The following is a 16,198-nucleotide window of genomic DNA, read 5'->3' as shown; positions in this document are numbered from 1 at the left end:
GGGGGAGAAGGGGAAAAAACAGGATGGGGTGTTACTGCCAGGTTAGGGCTCTACAGAAAGCTGCTGCCTCCTGCTCCTCCTGCAGCACCTTCTTGCGCTCTCACACCCAGCAGCAGCTTGTCCTCCTCTGCTGGGTGTCGTCCCATGGATGCGGAGGGAAGGCCTGAGGGTGAAAGCTTTGGCCTCTGTTACTATTATTTTCTGGAACAGCAGGTAAAACATACAAAGAAATATTTTCATCACGTCTTTGAGCCTCAAGGAAACAAAGAGGAGAGTGACAAGAGATACAAAGTCACTCAGTACAGAGAGCATGGCTTATTTTGGCTTTCGGGGACTGACCCGAATGCTCTGAGCATATGCATGCACGGCAAATACCAGCTCCAGCTGTGGAAACTGCTACCAGCATCTGTGCTTCTTACGGTCTTTCAGAGACATGGCCCTTGCTGGAGATGTGTGTGCTTTGCTGTGGCTGCTGTGGGGTGCAGCAGTCCCAGCAAGGCTGTTCCTCATTAGGGAACAAGGAGCACACCAGCTCCCGAGAAATACGGCCCTTGCCCATCCACAGTGGATCAGCTTTATGGACAAGGGAGAGAGAAATCATGGAGCCTACAATCCGAAGTTACATTAAACATGGGCCCTCTAAGAACATGAACCGTGCCATAGATCATTTCCTGTGTCAGTAATTACATGAGTGGTAACAGGTTATGGCTGAACTGGAGGGCCTTCCTACGTGTCAGTACCTAACAGTCGAACCACAGCTTATTCTTACCTGGTTAAGCAGCAGAGCAAGGCCAAAACTGAGCTGAACCGCTTGCACACCCAAGGGTTTCTGCATTCCTTTATACGAAGAGGCTAGAAGAGAGACACACCACCCCAACAGCAGCAAACCACGGGCTGAGCACCCACGTGGACACTGGCCTGCCCGAGACAGACAGCCATGCGGTTGCAGATGAGGTCTGTTCCTTATGGGTGCATACAGAATATGCATGTAAAAAGAAAATGGCAAATTAAACACATGCAATGCTTCAGGTCTTTATTGTTGCTGTAGAGTAACTGGTACATGGTTAAAACATTGTAATATAACTGGTGAACTCTGAAAACTAAGGCTTTCTGTTGGTTTGTGGTATCCTGATATTTCCTTTCACACAGTGTACATATAAAATCAAGTTATAAAAACACGTAACTTTTTTAAACGACAGAGATGGATGCAATGCACAAAACTAGGAACTACATTTCATATGATCAGGACCACATCTTACAGAGCAGCTTTGGGCCTCACAGCTTCATACCCAAGAGAAATGTCTTGAAGTCCTGCTAGCGAGGTGATCTTGATGGCAAACACAGATGGCAGGATTTCAACTTTCTGTTCCAAGCAAAGAGGAGGAACCCCCGATGCTGATGAGGAAACATCTGATTGAGCAAATGAGAGCAGGCTCCTTGAAGCATGTCACTGATCTCACACAATGCAGGCAAGACCTAGCAAGCCCTGTAGGTCTCGTAGATAGAGCAGTTCTGGTTAAGTACCGTGACTGATGGGGCTGCAAGAGAAGGTGCGCTGTGACAAATGAGCTAATGAGTGAGACAAGTCCCGGAGCCAGTATGCATCCCATGAAAGAGGGTGTGTGTGATTCCTGAAGTACTACTACTAACTTTAACCTAACAGCATTGAAAGCATTTCAAAGTGATTTACCCAGCATAGAATTGTTTAGATTGGAAAAGACCTTTAAGATCACTAAGTCCAACCATTAATCTAACACTGCCAAGTCCACCACTAAACCATGTCCCTAAGTGCCATCTTAATGTACTTCAAACAGGGAAATAGGGTAAGAAAAAAAACAGTGTCCAAAAAAACCTGTGTATTAGAAACTTTTGAGTAAAAACTTACATTTTGACCAAAGAGAAAAAAAAACATTCACAGAAAGATCTTCCCTCAGTTCCAAAACCACTTCTTAAACAAAGAACCTTCTATATCCACAAAGCTTTTTCTCTTTTTCTTTTCTTTTTGTTCATCTTGAATTTCTAATTGATCTGGAAAATGATGCACATAACCTGCAAGTTTACCAACCAACACCCTTCCCCGTGAGAGGATTGTCCAACTTAACCTCGTGCTGCCCCGCATCATGGAGTCAGGCACTGCAAATATGACGTTAGTAGCTGACAAGAAGGGTATTCTTGCTCTTCAATCCAAATACATGAGAGAGGGGGACGAATTACAGATTTGCAGGGTGTTTACTGCATGACAGTAGGTTACGTGTTTGGCTCCAGATGGGAGAAAACCCCTTGTAAGGGTCAACGATGGATTGCATTTGATGACACTTGCAGAGTCCAACTCCAATCACACACAGACAGAAATCTTTCACTGCTCTGTGACCAAGATCACACTGATGTTTCTGATACATATGACGACACTACAAAGGGCTTTGAAGGACTGAGAAAAGCGTAGATAGCTGGTGTTTATGCCACCAACACAATCTGTCCTCCTGTCATTCCTGAAGACTATATTAAGGCTACTGGAGTAGGCTGACCGTGGTTACTCCTGGTATGACAGCACAGCCATGGCTCAGGACAGACTGAAAGAAGCTGTTCAGGTCTCCTCTGCATTAACCATAAATGAGGTTTTTAGGTTTTTCCTTTGTGGTGATTTACCTGGATGTGCAGGGAACTGCACCAAAACAGAGTGTTAGGCGAAGAAAAACCAGGCTATGTAAATTTAAGCTGCAACCACACTTTTGATATCACACAATTAGGTTAAAAAACAGTCCTCATGGTGCAGAAAGGACCTTCTTCCACTCGTGACAATGAAACACCAGTTGTCAGTCGTCAGCTACTCGAAGACGAATGAAAAAAAAAAATCATTTAGAAACATAACCCTAAATATAAACCTAGTTTTATTTATTTTTAAGAAAAAAGGGATTTAAAAAGTCAGAGTAAAACAGATGGCCTTGAGTTCTTTCCGCACAATAAAGAGTTATTAGAAGCACAGATTAAAAAATATTTGTCACCTTGCAAGGGACAGCTGAATAGAGGCTGGTGATTGTTTCAAAAAGTGGCCTTTGATACAAACACATGAGACAACACGTTAAGAATTGTATTTTAGAAGAGAACAGACACGCCTATCATGCTGACCCGATGCTTGAGAGACTCAGCACAGTACAAGATAATTTTGCACTCTCTACTTCACACTCAACACAGCTCTGTTTAGCTCAAACAAGCCTTCACGCAACAAACATGTAGTAAGTGGGGAAGGTTTTGCAGCAATACAGTTGATCAAGTGGTCTGATGTTTTTGAGGCTGAAAAATAAATCTAACCTGAAGTGTCTTCTAAGTGCTGGCACTGTTTGTGTCTTTCACTATGTGAGCATGGGCATTAGTTACATAGGCCATGTAAGGAATATACTTGCAAGTGTCTTGTTGGAGTTTAAACCTGCAGATTGTCTGAATGTCATGAAAAAAAGGGAAAGTGTTATAGTGGGAGCCCTAAAAGAACACCCCCCCCCAAAAAAAATTTGTGAAGGGGGTTAGAAAAACAATGATCTCATCAGGCAATCAATGAGAACACTGCAAAGGGAAGAGGTACCTCCATTGCCTTGGGCTGTGATAAGGCTGAAACCCATCTCCTTTACCTATAAGAGGACAGCCATCACATCAGATGCATTTCAACAGGTCTGGCTGACATGCACTGAACAAGCAGTCGTCTTGCCCATCTATATGGACTAAAGCTAAAGGAAGGGAAGTTTAAATTGGATAGTAGGGGGAAGTTTTTTACAGAGCGTGCGATGAAGTGCTGCAACAGGCTGTCCAGAGAGGTGGTGGATGCCTCGTCCCTGGAGGCATTCAAGGCCAGGTTGGATGGGGCCCTAGGCACCCTGGTGTAGATCCAGGCCTGGAGGATGGTGGCCCTGTGTGTGGCAGGGGGGTTGGAACTTTATTATCCTTGGGGTCCCTTCCAACCCAGGCCATTCTATGATTCTACATGGACACTGTAACACTCAAGGAAGCGACGTGAAAACCAAAATAAATGCTTAAATAAAGATATCTTGCCTACTCTGAAAAACAAAGAAAATGTTTTCAATCAAGTAACGTCTACAAGGAGACCTCTCAGAAAAACATTTGCCAGCTACTCAGGGACAAGACACTTATTTTTGCCCTTGCCAGAAAACACCACCAATAAACCACCAAAGAAACCAACTTCCCTACCCCACGGGTCTGTATACTACAGTAGGAACAAGTCTCCCACAGCTAACAGGGAGACCAAACCAGTATGAAACACTGAGAAAGCAAAACTTGGCTGCAGAGATCTATTAAGCAGTTGGTTAAGACTTAAACAGAGGCAGAGCCAGCACTGTCTTCTGTTCTACGTCGCAAGATTCCAAAGCTTAAAAATCCTTCGGGGTGACCAAGCCAGAATGGCTGAATAGTGGTAGGTTCAGTAGTGTTCAGGAAAGCTTATGCAAAAAATGATTCTTTAAAATAAGTCTGAATATTTGAAGTAGAAAAAAGAAACAGAACTACTCCAACTTCCACCTACCATCAAAACATTGTTAAACTTACCAGCTTTCCAAATGGGGAGCTTGCCTATGGGAATGTGATTACACCAAGGTCATACATCTGTCCCTCTCAGCTGGACCGTTTGGGTTTCTACATCACAATTCAGTGCATGTCACATTTATTAATGTCCTTACCAGTATTCAGTAATCCAGCAATTTGTTTCTTAATTACAGCAGAATGCAGTTGCTAGGTGCTTGCAAGAGCAATGTTGAAATTACATTCAGAGATAAAAACTACCATTTTCACATGTAGCAATAACTAACAACTTTCTTTCTTTTCACAGAATCAAGTGCAAATGTCTAACAATGGCGAGAGCAAAAGACAATTCTCATGCAAAAATTCCTCCCTGTGCATAAAACTTGCAGGACATCTCAAACCCATCCCCTTGAACACCTTTCTCTCCTCCAGAACTAATTGGGTTTTATTTTCCTGTTGTGAAATTGCTGCTGCTTTTTAAAATACCGATGGCAAGCGAGTTCAATCAGTTCCAGCCCACCAAATACCTTCTGCTGCACGACAAAAAACGTGATCATGGCTGCACAATACCAGCGTGCGAAGCTGTACAGGTACAGCGCTGCGAGCGCTCCCAGGGGGAACACTGTCCAGTACAGCAGCGAGATGCACTTCACTGCCAGGACCCTGAGCTCAGATTTACAGGGTGGAATAACGCTTTGCCCTGTTGCACTGAAGCACTTTCCACCTTCATAGAAGCGCCGGAGCCTCTCCTCCTTCTCTTCCCAACGTTTTCGGCACCAGAGCTGCAGCTCCTCCTTAGAAGTGGGCACTGTTTCTATGGGATACCTCTGGACGTGGAAGTGAATCTCCTTTGGGAAGTTGCCGCTCAAAAGGTGCTTCTCTGTCTGAGGAATGTTTTGGGGGTATGCCACAGTTATGTCATGGATAGCATCGAGATTGTCACCTAGAAGAAAGGTTTTGAGAAAAATATCAATATGGACAATGGACTGGTCAGAACACTAAGTCACTTCCAGGCATGATGGGAAACTGTCAAAATGGTGGCAGAAATCCCAAAGATGTGTTAGCTATGCAGGGCATGTTTCATCTGCTGGAATTTCTAACGGCTGAGAGGTCAAACTTTTCCCAATCATTGCCTGTTCTGAATCTGAGCAAAAAAAAATTGGCATCAAAATTATACACAGTACAAACTAATGAAGAATTACAACAGTGACTAAGAGGATAATGTCAAATTTAAAGAAAGGAGATGCACATCCAGTCCTGGACAAAGTGCAGAGTATGCAAGACTGATCTTCAGATATTTGTACCTGTGCTGCAAGCTGAAATTGCTTTTAGCTAATGGAATACAACTTGGTGTATGTTCCTGTGAACACTGAAACATTCGGTTTGATCTGGAACGAGCAGCACACACAATCCTAATTTGCTGAAGATTGAGAAAACATACATGAAACATACGCTAGCTAAATGTCAGCAGCTCGTTAAATCTAGGATATCTTGCAAAGGATGAGGAGTATCTCTGTAGCTCAGCTGGTTTTGCAGAGCACTCCACAGAATCACAGAATGTCAGGTGTTGGAAGGGACCTCTGAAGACCATCCAGTCCAACCCTCTTGCCAGAGCAGGATCACCATGAGCAGGCTGCACAGGACAGCATCCAGGCAGGTTCACCTAGAATAGGTCACAGAGGAACACATCCAGGCGGGTTTTGGACGTCTCCAGAGAAGAAGACTCCACAGTCTCTCTGGGCAATCTGTGCCAGTGCTCTGCCACCCTCACAGTGGGGAAGCGCCTCTTCGTGTATGGGTGAAACGTCCTATGTTCAAGTTTATGCCCACTGCCTCTTGTCCTGCCACTGGGCACCACTGAAAAAAGACTGACCCCATCCTCCTGACCCCCACCTCTGAAGTGTTTGTAAATATTGATAAGATCCCCCTTAATCTTCTCTTCTCTAGGCTAAAAAGTCCCAACTCCCTCAGCCTCTCTTCGTAAGAGAGGTGTTCTTGTCCCCCAAGAATTTTCATAGCCATGTTTTGTACCCTCTCCAGTAGCTCACGGTCCTTCTTGAACCAGGGAGCCCAGAACTGCACACAATATTCCAGATGAGGCCTCATGGTTAGCCCGTTGTATCCTGCTTTCAGCAGGGCTAGAGGTAATTTTCTTTGGGATTAAGGATGAGAATCATGTTGATAACACACTGATGTTTTAGCTGTTGCCAAGCAGACAAGGACTTTTCAGCTTCTCACACTGCCCTGCCAACAAGAAGGGGATGGGGGGGATGGGGGGGATGGGAGACAGCACCCAGGAAGGTGTGAGGGGAAACAGCCAGGACAGCTGACCCAGACTGGCCAAAGGGATATTCCACGCCATATTACATCATGCTCCATCTATAAGTGGAGGGTTGGCTGGGAAGTGACTTGCCTCGGGAACTAGTGGAGCATTGCCTTTGTGTGGTGAGCAACTGTGCTGTGTGCTGCTTGTTTTCTATAATTTTTTATCATCATCATAATCATCTTTTCTCTGTCTTATTAAACCGTCTTTATCTCAACCCATGGGTTTTACTTTTCATTTTTCTCATCCTTATTTTCAATTCTCCCCCCATCCCACTGTGCGTGGGGGTGGGCAAACGCCTGTGTGTTTGCTTTAGCTGCCTGCTGGGTTACACCACAACAGTGAGTATACTGACATATTTACAGAGCAATTGCAGATTAGAATTGCAAAGGAACACTGACAAAAAACCTCTCTACTCTTCATTACCATGCTTCATTGAACCAGTGCTCTTGAAAGGACATCAGTATTGCTAAAGTGGGTGTCCTGGTTCTGGCCAGACCAGAGGGAACTCCCCCAGGCAGCCAGCACAGGTGAGCTGAGCTGGCCTGGGCTGTTTTCCATCCCACCTGACATCACACCCCCGTGAAAGGGGCTGGATGGGGAGAAGCAAGTCCATGTAGCTCTGGGACAGTACGAGTGCGGTCAGGTGTAGAGTCAGTCATTGTGTAGGTGCAGTGCTCTGTGTTACCCCCTCATCAGGTAGGTAAAGTGCTCGGTGTCATCTGTGTGTCTGTGTCTGTGTGTCTGTATCGGTGTGTGTTCTGTCCTGGGCTCTGTTGTTCCCCTTTGGCGGTGCTGTGTCAGTACCTGTCCTTATCCCAACCCACAGGGCTCTGTCTGTTTCCCCTCCTGGGGTAGGGGTGAGCAAGCAGTACATGGTGCTCAGCCGCTGCCTGGGCCTGGAAGACAGCAGTGGGGTTTGCTAGCTCATCTTTGCACCGAGCATTTTTAGGTTTTGCACTTTCTAAATACCCTCTTTATCTCCTGGCCTCTGACCAGACATTCTTTTTAGATTTTATAAAGCAAATTCTGCTAGTGTAAAACTGATCTAAAAATAGGCGCGTGGTGCACTGGATGTTGCATAACCATTAAGTTCTGCCAGCAGTGATTTATCCCACTGTTTTTATTTGGCTGGCTGGCTGGCTGGCTCAGGGCGAAATAGAATTGGAGACTAAGAGCTGTCTCCAGTTGCAGTGACAGAAGACTTTTGTTCTCATAGATGATGTCACTTCTCGCAAAGATGATCAAAACCTACTCTTTAGCCCTTCTCCCCCTTTTCATTTGCTCCCCATCCCTGGCATTTTGGCTTTCCTTTATGGCTCCAAAATGTCAGAAACAGAATAGGAAGCTACTTTGAGAGGCCATGTTCAAAATGATGTATCTGAAGTTCAGCTCCAAATATCACAAGTGGGGAAAAACCCCTATACAGCCTTTAAGAGTATTTTATAACTGTGGTGTCTTATTATGATCTCTCTTGGACAGTTTTGTGGCAGGTTACTTGGATTTTTAAAGAGCTCCTAGGAGGTCTATCAGAACTCAATACCCAATACTCCAGCTTTTGTCTCACCATGGGAATACATCCTATCTATCTAAGCAGAGAGTCACCATGTTCTGCACAGATAAAACCTTCCACCCTGGCCATCCTGATGCACCTCAGCATTTTGAAAACAGCTTGCACTTTTCCTTCTCCAAATATTTCTGCCATTAGAAGGAATTACAGTCGCTATACAGGACAGACATTCCCTAATTGGGGATGCCTTGTGTTTTAGAAAGGCATGCTGTATGACCTAGAAGGGCTGCTACAGAAACCTCTAAGAGATACTCATCTCGCCTTCCTCCTGATCCTTCATAGCTCCCCAGGTCCTAGTGGCGCATAAAAGCTACACACCTTCCCTTAAGAGGGACACCAGAAAAATTCAGTCTTCCAGAGATTCTTGCACAAAAATCGTCTTCTATGAAGAGAGTTTTTTGGCTACACGAGGTTCTCACCCACCTTCCAGTCCTTTGCATCTTTGCAGCTCAACAGTCTGCCTTTACATGCAGATGTTCTTGAAGAATCAAGGCTTTACACCTAAGGATCACTGGCACAGAAACCATGGGCGATTGATTAATCATCAGATTTGCTTCAGACACCGATTTTCTGATTCTGTGAAAGTGCTGGACTGGCAGGACTGGGCAGGACTCCCTGCACACACACAGCTATTCTGATCCCTTCAGCACACAGGTGTATTTCTGCCTATGAGTTCCTAATTGGGAATAGGAAAGCCTCTACCCCTTACCTATGGATCTGTGGCATCCCCAGACAGATACCTTCCAGCAGGGCTTCATGCTAGACTGTGTAAAGTCTACATTACATCATGGCTTCTAAATTAGTTACCCAGAACAAAGTTCAAAGAGCTGTGTACAGGAGGGTGGGTATGACTCTCTCTGCATTGCAAATGGAGAAACAGAGGCAAAGGGTGATTACGTCAACTGCTCATTGTGTCCAACTTGAATCGGTATGTCCTAATTCCCAGTTGCAAGGTTCACCTGTTAAAGGATATTTTACACAAGAAGAAATGCAACTTCAAAGGTAGATTTAGCATATCTGAAAGCACAGAGACATCAGAAAGAGACAAGAGCAGAATACCAGGTTGCAGATGCAAGGGATTAGAGCCTTTCTCAACAGGCCCCTTGTTTGGGTCATACATATTTAAAAACTCCACACAAATGGCAGCCTGAAGCTTTAATTCCCTGGCAAACCAGGCATGTGGAAAGGGCCAGCTTCAATCAGTTTTCTACAGTGACTGAAAGAAACGTGTCCTGCTAGCATTATACACAGTGAAGGCTGCAGGACCCACACTGCACTCTTGAACAGAAAGGGTTTGCATATTCTCTGATTTATTAATGGGATCTTTTAATATGGACAGGGTCAAGCATGCTACAAGAAAATCTGCTAAAAAGAAGAAAAGTTACCGCAGCAGATGAAGGTAGACCATTTCTGGTCAGGGACAAGAATTCCCTTAGGCTAGGTTTAGTCAGGCAGTTTTGAACCTGCATCCTTAGCTAGAGCATCTTTAGTGTCTCCACTTCCCTCTGAAGTTAATCTCTTTCTCTCTGCAGTCTGGAGATAGCTAACAGCACATGCTTCAGACCAAAAGCAAGGTCCCAATCAACCAGCATAAGAAAATGATCCTAAGTGAAGACAAAGGGCAGTCCTGAGTTTAAAACTTTCCACCCAAATTTAAAGATCTGCTTAAAGAAATCCCCAACTGCTTCTGCACATTTTAAAAAGAAATTGCCCTAAGGGAAGCCACTTCTCTAAGTGGCTCAAACATGAAGTAAACAAGAGTCTTTGCACATAGTTCAGAGAAGCTCTTGGTGGACAAACCACTTAGTGGAAGGATTTTAGTGACAGGAGGGATCTTCTTTATCCTAAGTGTATCCACATCCCTCTGGGGAAGGAATGAAGGGCAGGGGAAAACAAATAATGTTCACAGTTTTGCATCTGAAATCTAATTAACCTAAGAAACTGCCATTAAGGCTAAAACATCAGGCAGGTAGCCCAGCTCTTCATTACAAGAGAACACCAGTTTCAGTAGCTTCACAGTCTCATGACCTCCTTTCTGCAATGCTGAAACCTGTATCCTTCATAGCTGTGAACAATATTCTGTCCCATGCTTTATAAAAGCACCTCTGAAAAGCAAAGCTTACTACAGTGCTCAGGACTGAAGAGGAAATTTTATTTGTAATTGTTGTTTTGCAGCTCTAACCTGCACAACTTGCAGTCGCTGATTAATCCGCGTAGCGGTCTCCGTTCTGGGATGACAAAGTGCCTCAAAAAGCACTATTCTTTTTCTTTTGAAACTTTCCGTGCTCCAATCAAAGTTATTTATATTTCAGGCTCTCTTGATATACGACATTACTTCGTGCAATCACAATGCACAGCTGGTTGCTTTGGGCATTGCGCTCAGAGGTGGCAGAGGAAGAACTTAACCAGGCTCATTACTAAAATAACAGCAGCAGAGGAAGATGACTTCTTTTAGAAAATATTTCCAAGGAAAAATTAGGACATTTTCTTTCACTACACCAGCTGTTCCATCAGAATTTTTATTCCATGTTAGAAGTGGCAGCATCTGGTAGCCCAGTAGAAGTGAAGCTGCCGAATCTCCCTGGCCCAGCTAGAAGTGAGTCTGAGCACATATTCCCAATACACACACACAGAGCACACGGACACAGGCAGACTGACACATGTGGATCAACATGGAGAGAAGGCACCGCACTCAAGCAAAGTGGCCGGATCATGTTTTCTTCCCTGGGTGATTAGTTTAAAGGTCTGATGGTGGCAATTGCATACAGGCTATGGATCCCTCCAGGAACTGGCCATAGACAGTCTATGCTGTAGCTGCCCCTGGGTCCTTGTCTTCCCAGGTGCTGGCACACTGGCACATGAACCCCCGTGGCCACAGCCCCTCTCCAGTGGCTGGCTCAGATCCCTTGCACAAACAGACATACACTGTTGATCCCTCCAGTAACTGGCCTTAGGCAGTCAGGGCAACCTACTAGCTCGTCTTCAGATCCTTTCTTCTTCAGCTGCCTTATCCAGAGACAAACACACAAACTGATCTCAGTTAACCGCAGACCTCACAGTCTCCTCAAACACAGGCTTGGGTCTTGTAGTCCCTTCCAGTAGCAAATTGTGACCATCTGACCAGGACTTATAGTCTCTCTAATACCTGGGCTCCCAAGCCTCTTGCCCTACTTGCCTGCTAGTCCTGCTTGGGAGTCACTAGTGATCCCATACTGACATATGCATCCACATGGTAGACACAGACTACCATGGCCTCTCCAGTTGCTGGCAACTGAACCTCTATATGCACACCCAGAGTCCCCTTGCCCAGGAAAATATTTAGAAATGGAGTTTAATGAGAAGATGGAACAAACTGGACTGATCAGGCACAAGGCGCAGGCAGATACTGACCAGTCCCATTTTTATGGGACCATCTCCTTTTATCCCTCGTTCCTCTATTTTCCCAAACTTGTTCCTCCCAAGTCACCCTGAACTACCCCTTGCACACTTTTGGCTCCTCCTCTAAATACAGCATAATAAATTTAATACAATCCCCAAATGCTCCTCCTGGGCAGCCCCTAACAAGTCCCAAAGCCCTGCAAGCAGTATCACTCCTTAGTTTGTCAGGTGATGCACAGAAGCCTCTCCCACTGTGATTGTTGCTACCCCTGGCCCACCGGCTGATGGCTCTCCTGCTACAGCCTTCAGAGGAACCAAGGTAAAGGATCTGTTTCTCTGTCTGGATTTTAGGGTTTTCTCTACCTCCCACTGTGCTCCGTGTGTGTGTGCAAGCAAGCTGTTCATTCACAAGCTATTAAAAACACTTACAACCAAGACCCTCTTACTTGGTTCAGAATAAAGGTAAACTGGAAATTACTTTTAAATGCGGGTATTAAATACAATGTCAGGACATTATTTTAATTCCGGGGGAAAAACATCCTGAAGGTACAAGGAAGCATTAAACTACTTTAAGCTGCTTTCCAATACATTTGCCAAGCAAATACTGAAAGGTAGCTGCAATTGGTGAGAACTGCCTGAAGTGATGCTCAGCCCCACAGCGCAGCCTCAAGTAACTGGGTTGGTTGGAGGGACCCAAGCCCTGTGCTGTAAGGATCGCTCAGGAGCTGCAGCACAGCTCATTCCTCAGTTCTGAACTGTGTCAGTGACAAGGACACAGCTCATACTTGGGACTGAGCGATGCTGAGCAAGCTCACTGCCAGACAGAAGGATCTATATAAGCACCAACTTTACATAAGCAGCAACTTGAGGGCCAAAACAATGATTCAGAACAAAAGCTCTTCAAGCCAAAATGACCCTCGGTGAGCTAAAAATGAGGGTGGGCCCCAGGCAAATCCATGCTCAGACAAGACACTCAGCAGTCCAGAAGGTGAACAGGCAGCTGAGCCTCCTTGGCATTAACAGTGGTGGCCATTACCCATCCCTAGCAAGGATCTCTGCAGCTGTAATTTGTCCTACTTTAGTTATCATTGGCATTACTTTAAATCATATGAGGATTATACAGTCGCTTCCCTTGTATTGATCCAGCAGCGAAGATGCTATTCTTAACCACAGTACATCACAGAACAGTGCCCTGATGAATCTTTGAGCCAGAACAGGGAGAGGTATACTGATACGCTCTCACAACAAAATATTCATCATAACCTTAAAATAAGCTGTTCTGTGAAAAGTGGGACCAACATGTGAGGCCCTTGGCCATTCTACTCCCCACCGCAGAATTACTATAGCCCCTTCCTCCTGCAAAGCAGCACACTTGTCCCTTCATCACACAGCTCCAGATGCTCTGCACAGCTCCAGGCTGCCATAAAACTCTGGTTCTAGCTCCCCCACCCACCCCTTAATATTCTCAGCTTTGTATAGGTTTCCTTAAGAAACCTGGCAGGAGGAGGTTGCGCATTTCTGTAAATAAACTCACCAGCAACATAATCAAAATAGATACGAAAACAAGTAGAACAGAACTAATTATGTCTCACAATATCTGAGTATTGTACATTAGCTTTGAGAAAAGGATACATTTTTGGACATTAAAACAAAAGCCATGTAAAACTGCTTACTGGGAAATATTACTGTCTTGGCTCCCGAGATCTGAGCCATTTTTCTTTGAGAACACAGTATCAGGAGGGAGCAACTTCAAGGATTTACAACCCCTCCTGGGAAGTATCATCCTTGTGAAGATTTAAAACGTCAGGCAGCCCTCCTTAAAGTAGCAGTGTCACCCAGGGTTAATCTAAATCACTTTCAACTCAGTAGTTATTGGAAATCTTTTTTGGGTAAGTGTAGCAATCAAATAAGCAAACAAAAAAGACAGAATGCTAATGCTGGCCTTGATTAACAGAGAAGAGCAATCCTACATACCAATTCTTACTGTAGCTATCTGATTTTCTAGCGGCATTGTGATACCTTGTGATATAAGGAAAGGGGAAGACCTTCCACCTGCCCACAGGAAGGACTTCAGGAAACTGCACCTCTTGTCCTCGAGGGCGAGAGCCCAGGGAGGGACATCCCCTGGGGAAGGGACATCCCTGGCCAGCAGGATGGAGCTGTGCTCTGGGTGCCGTATGGAAGAGTAGAGGGCAACCCGGGCCCCTACAAAAGTACTTCCAGAGATATAGAGATATGAGGACATTCTCAGAAATACCAGGAATCATTGCATATGTTTAAATATTTTCATAAACACACCAAAATCACATAGTTTTGCAACCCGATACCACATCTCATTAATGTGTAAAACAATACCACTAATTGAAGCTGTCAGGAGGGAGAGGGGGGTGGGAGGGGGAAAGAGATGCACAATGACTTTGAAATCTCTCTAAATACCTCATTTAATTATTTTAAGACCAGATTGGAATGTTATCATCATCTAATCCGATCTCCTGAATAACACTGGCCACAGGAGCTTGCGCAGAGTGCTTTCAGTTTTGCCGTGGGATGTTGTAAGACAGACATCCTGTGTTGTCTTAAAGCTTTTAACATGAGATAGGCAATTCCTCTATTTTTTTTTTTCTTAAATCAGCATTGCTACACTGAACTTGGTCTGCCAATAAAATCTAATCAACTTAAATGCCTCTTACTGATTGAGTGATTCTTCGCAGGACTATAAACCAGTATTACTACAGCAAGAGGAGTAGCTGTCCCACTTCTCTATTTGAACGTGAAGGATGCTATTTTCTTCAGATGACGCACCTGCCAGCTCCCTTCCTCCTCTCCAAACCAAATCAGAGCTAACACAAGAAAGAAGACATGGCGTAATTCAGGTATGGTATGAGAAGCCAGTGCTGTGGGGAAGCTGGGAAAGCTAAGAGTGGATCACCAAGTGTGCTATCCTGGTCTGCAAGTTATATTGAATGATAAACTGATTCTTAGTTTGTGGATTAAACTGTACAAAAATACTTAAGCCCCTATCAAGCCAGAACGAAATACAGAAGATTTAGTTCATTACTACTACTTGCATTGTTTGCACAGCTACACTTTACAAGCAAAATACAAGTATGGGTTGTGGTGCTGGATTTCACACGTTTCACACTGTTTTACAACCTCTGTTAAGGCTTTCCAGATACAGCTCTTTCTTGCCATCTCTCCCTGGATGAGGGCCCTCAGACCCCAGCTGCTATCAAAGCCACAGCCAGCTTGTCTGAAACACCACACATGGCTCCTGGGTACCGCTCTCAACACAAACCCACTAATGACTTCAGGAACTGAGTTTGCTTGCTTAAAAGAAGAACGTCTGAGCAGGTGAGGGAAGGGTGTGCAGGGGAGAGGAGGGACCCAGACATTGCGATGGGGAACGATGGGGAACACACAGACGCAACGGCTCCATCTGCAAGACTGCCCGGGGGTTGTTGTCTCCAGTCTTCCATTCCCAGCTCTGAAGAGCTATTTAGCAAATTACAAAGCAAAAGCTAGTTGAGCTATATTTAAAGTACAACATATGTGGAGGAGGGAGAGGAGGGATAAAAGGGTTAGAATAACAAGTTATTTCCAGTCACTAGGGATGATCAGGCATAACTGACTCACCACACTCTACTCTATCATTCCCAAACTATATTTGTCAAATGCAGATAACAAAAATGCCACGTTTCTTCCCTCACCTGCATATCTGCTCATTCCCATACTACTTACCTGCCCTTCTTACACATATGGGACTTCGTTCTCATGGGTATGTTACATGTCAGGAAGGAGAAGGTGTTCCTAGGTTTATAGTATGCTGCTAAGTCATACAAAAAACTATTTCCTATAACAGACAGACACGGATGCACTGGTATGCAACCCTCCAACTCTGCTCAGCTCTAACAAATTTCCTGGCAAACAGCCAACAAATTCTGACAAGAACCACAAATGTGCCTTAAATAAAGATAATTTACTACACTGCAGTGAAATCCTTTTCAAAAGCATCACACGCACTCTACGGTGTCGTGATATCTTTCTAGACAGGCAAATACACATACATTTGGAAATGGCTCTTCTTTTTTAAAAAAAAACTTTTATGAAGAATACGAAACTAGTCATCCAAGTATTTCTGGAAAGCCAAGTATTGTGACAATAAAGAAAAAAAAGAGAGATAACAAATATCCTTAAAATAAACGCACAGAGAGAAAACAGCTCAAGCTTGTTGTTTCTTTGAATACAACAGACTATCTACCAAATTTCTCTGTTCATTGTTGGGCATTTGAAAGCACCGGAAACCTGGGAAAGTAGTAATCGACCCATGAACATTTTTTTTGCTCTCAGCCTGGATGAACAATCTCCCTTCCAATACAGACGGAATTAAACATCAATCTTTACCA

The 16,198-nt window shown here is 44.4% G+C and overlaps 1 protein-coding gene across 1 annotated transcript in view; it reads right to left on the bottom strand.

Moving 5' to 3' along the window:
* Window positions 1-4,699: 4,699 nt before the first annotated feature.
* Window positions 4,700-16,198, bottom strand: part of LCLAT1 (lysocardiolipin acyltransferase 1) — a 119,615-nt gene continuing 108,116 nt past the window's right edge. The window contains exon 6 of the mRNA XM_084261020.1: window positions 4,700-5,467. Within this exon, the coding sequence (XP_084117146.1) occupies window positions 4,959-5,467 (509 nt within the window). The 3' untranslated portion in view covers window positions 4,700-4,958. The remainder of the gene's footprint in view (window positions 5,468-16,198) is intronic.

This window comes from Gallinula chloropus (assembly GCF_964237585.1).
Source record: "Gallinula chloropus genome assembly, chromosome: 3".
Lineage (NCBI taxonomy): Eukaryota > Metazoa > Chordata > Aves > Gruiformes > Rallidae > Gallinula > Gallinula chloropus.
This window is presented reverse-complemented; position numbering and strand designations above follow the sequence as displayed.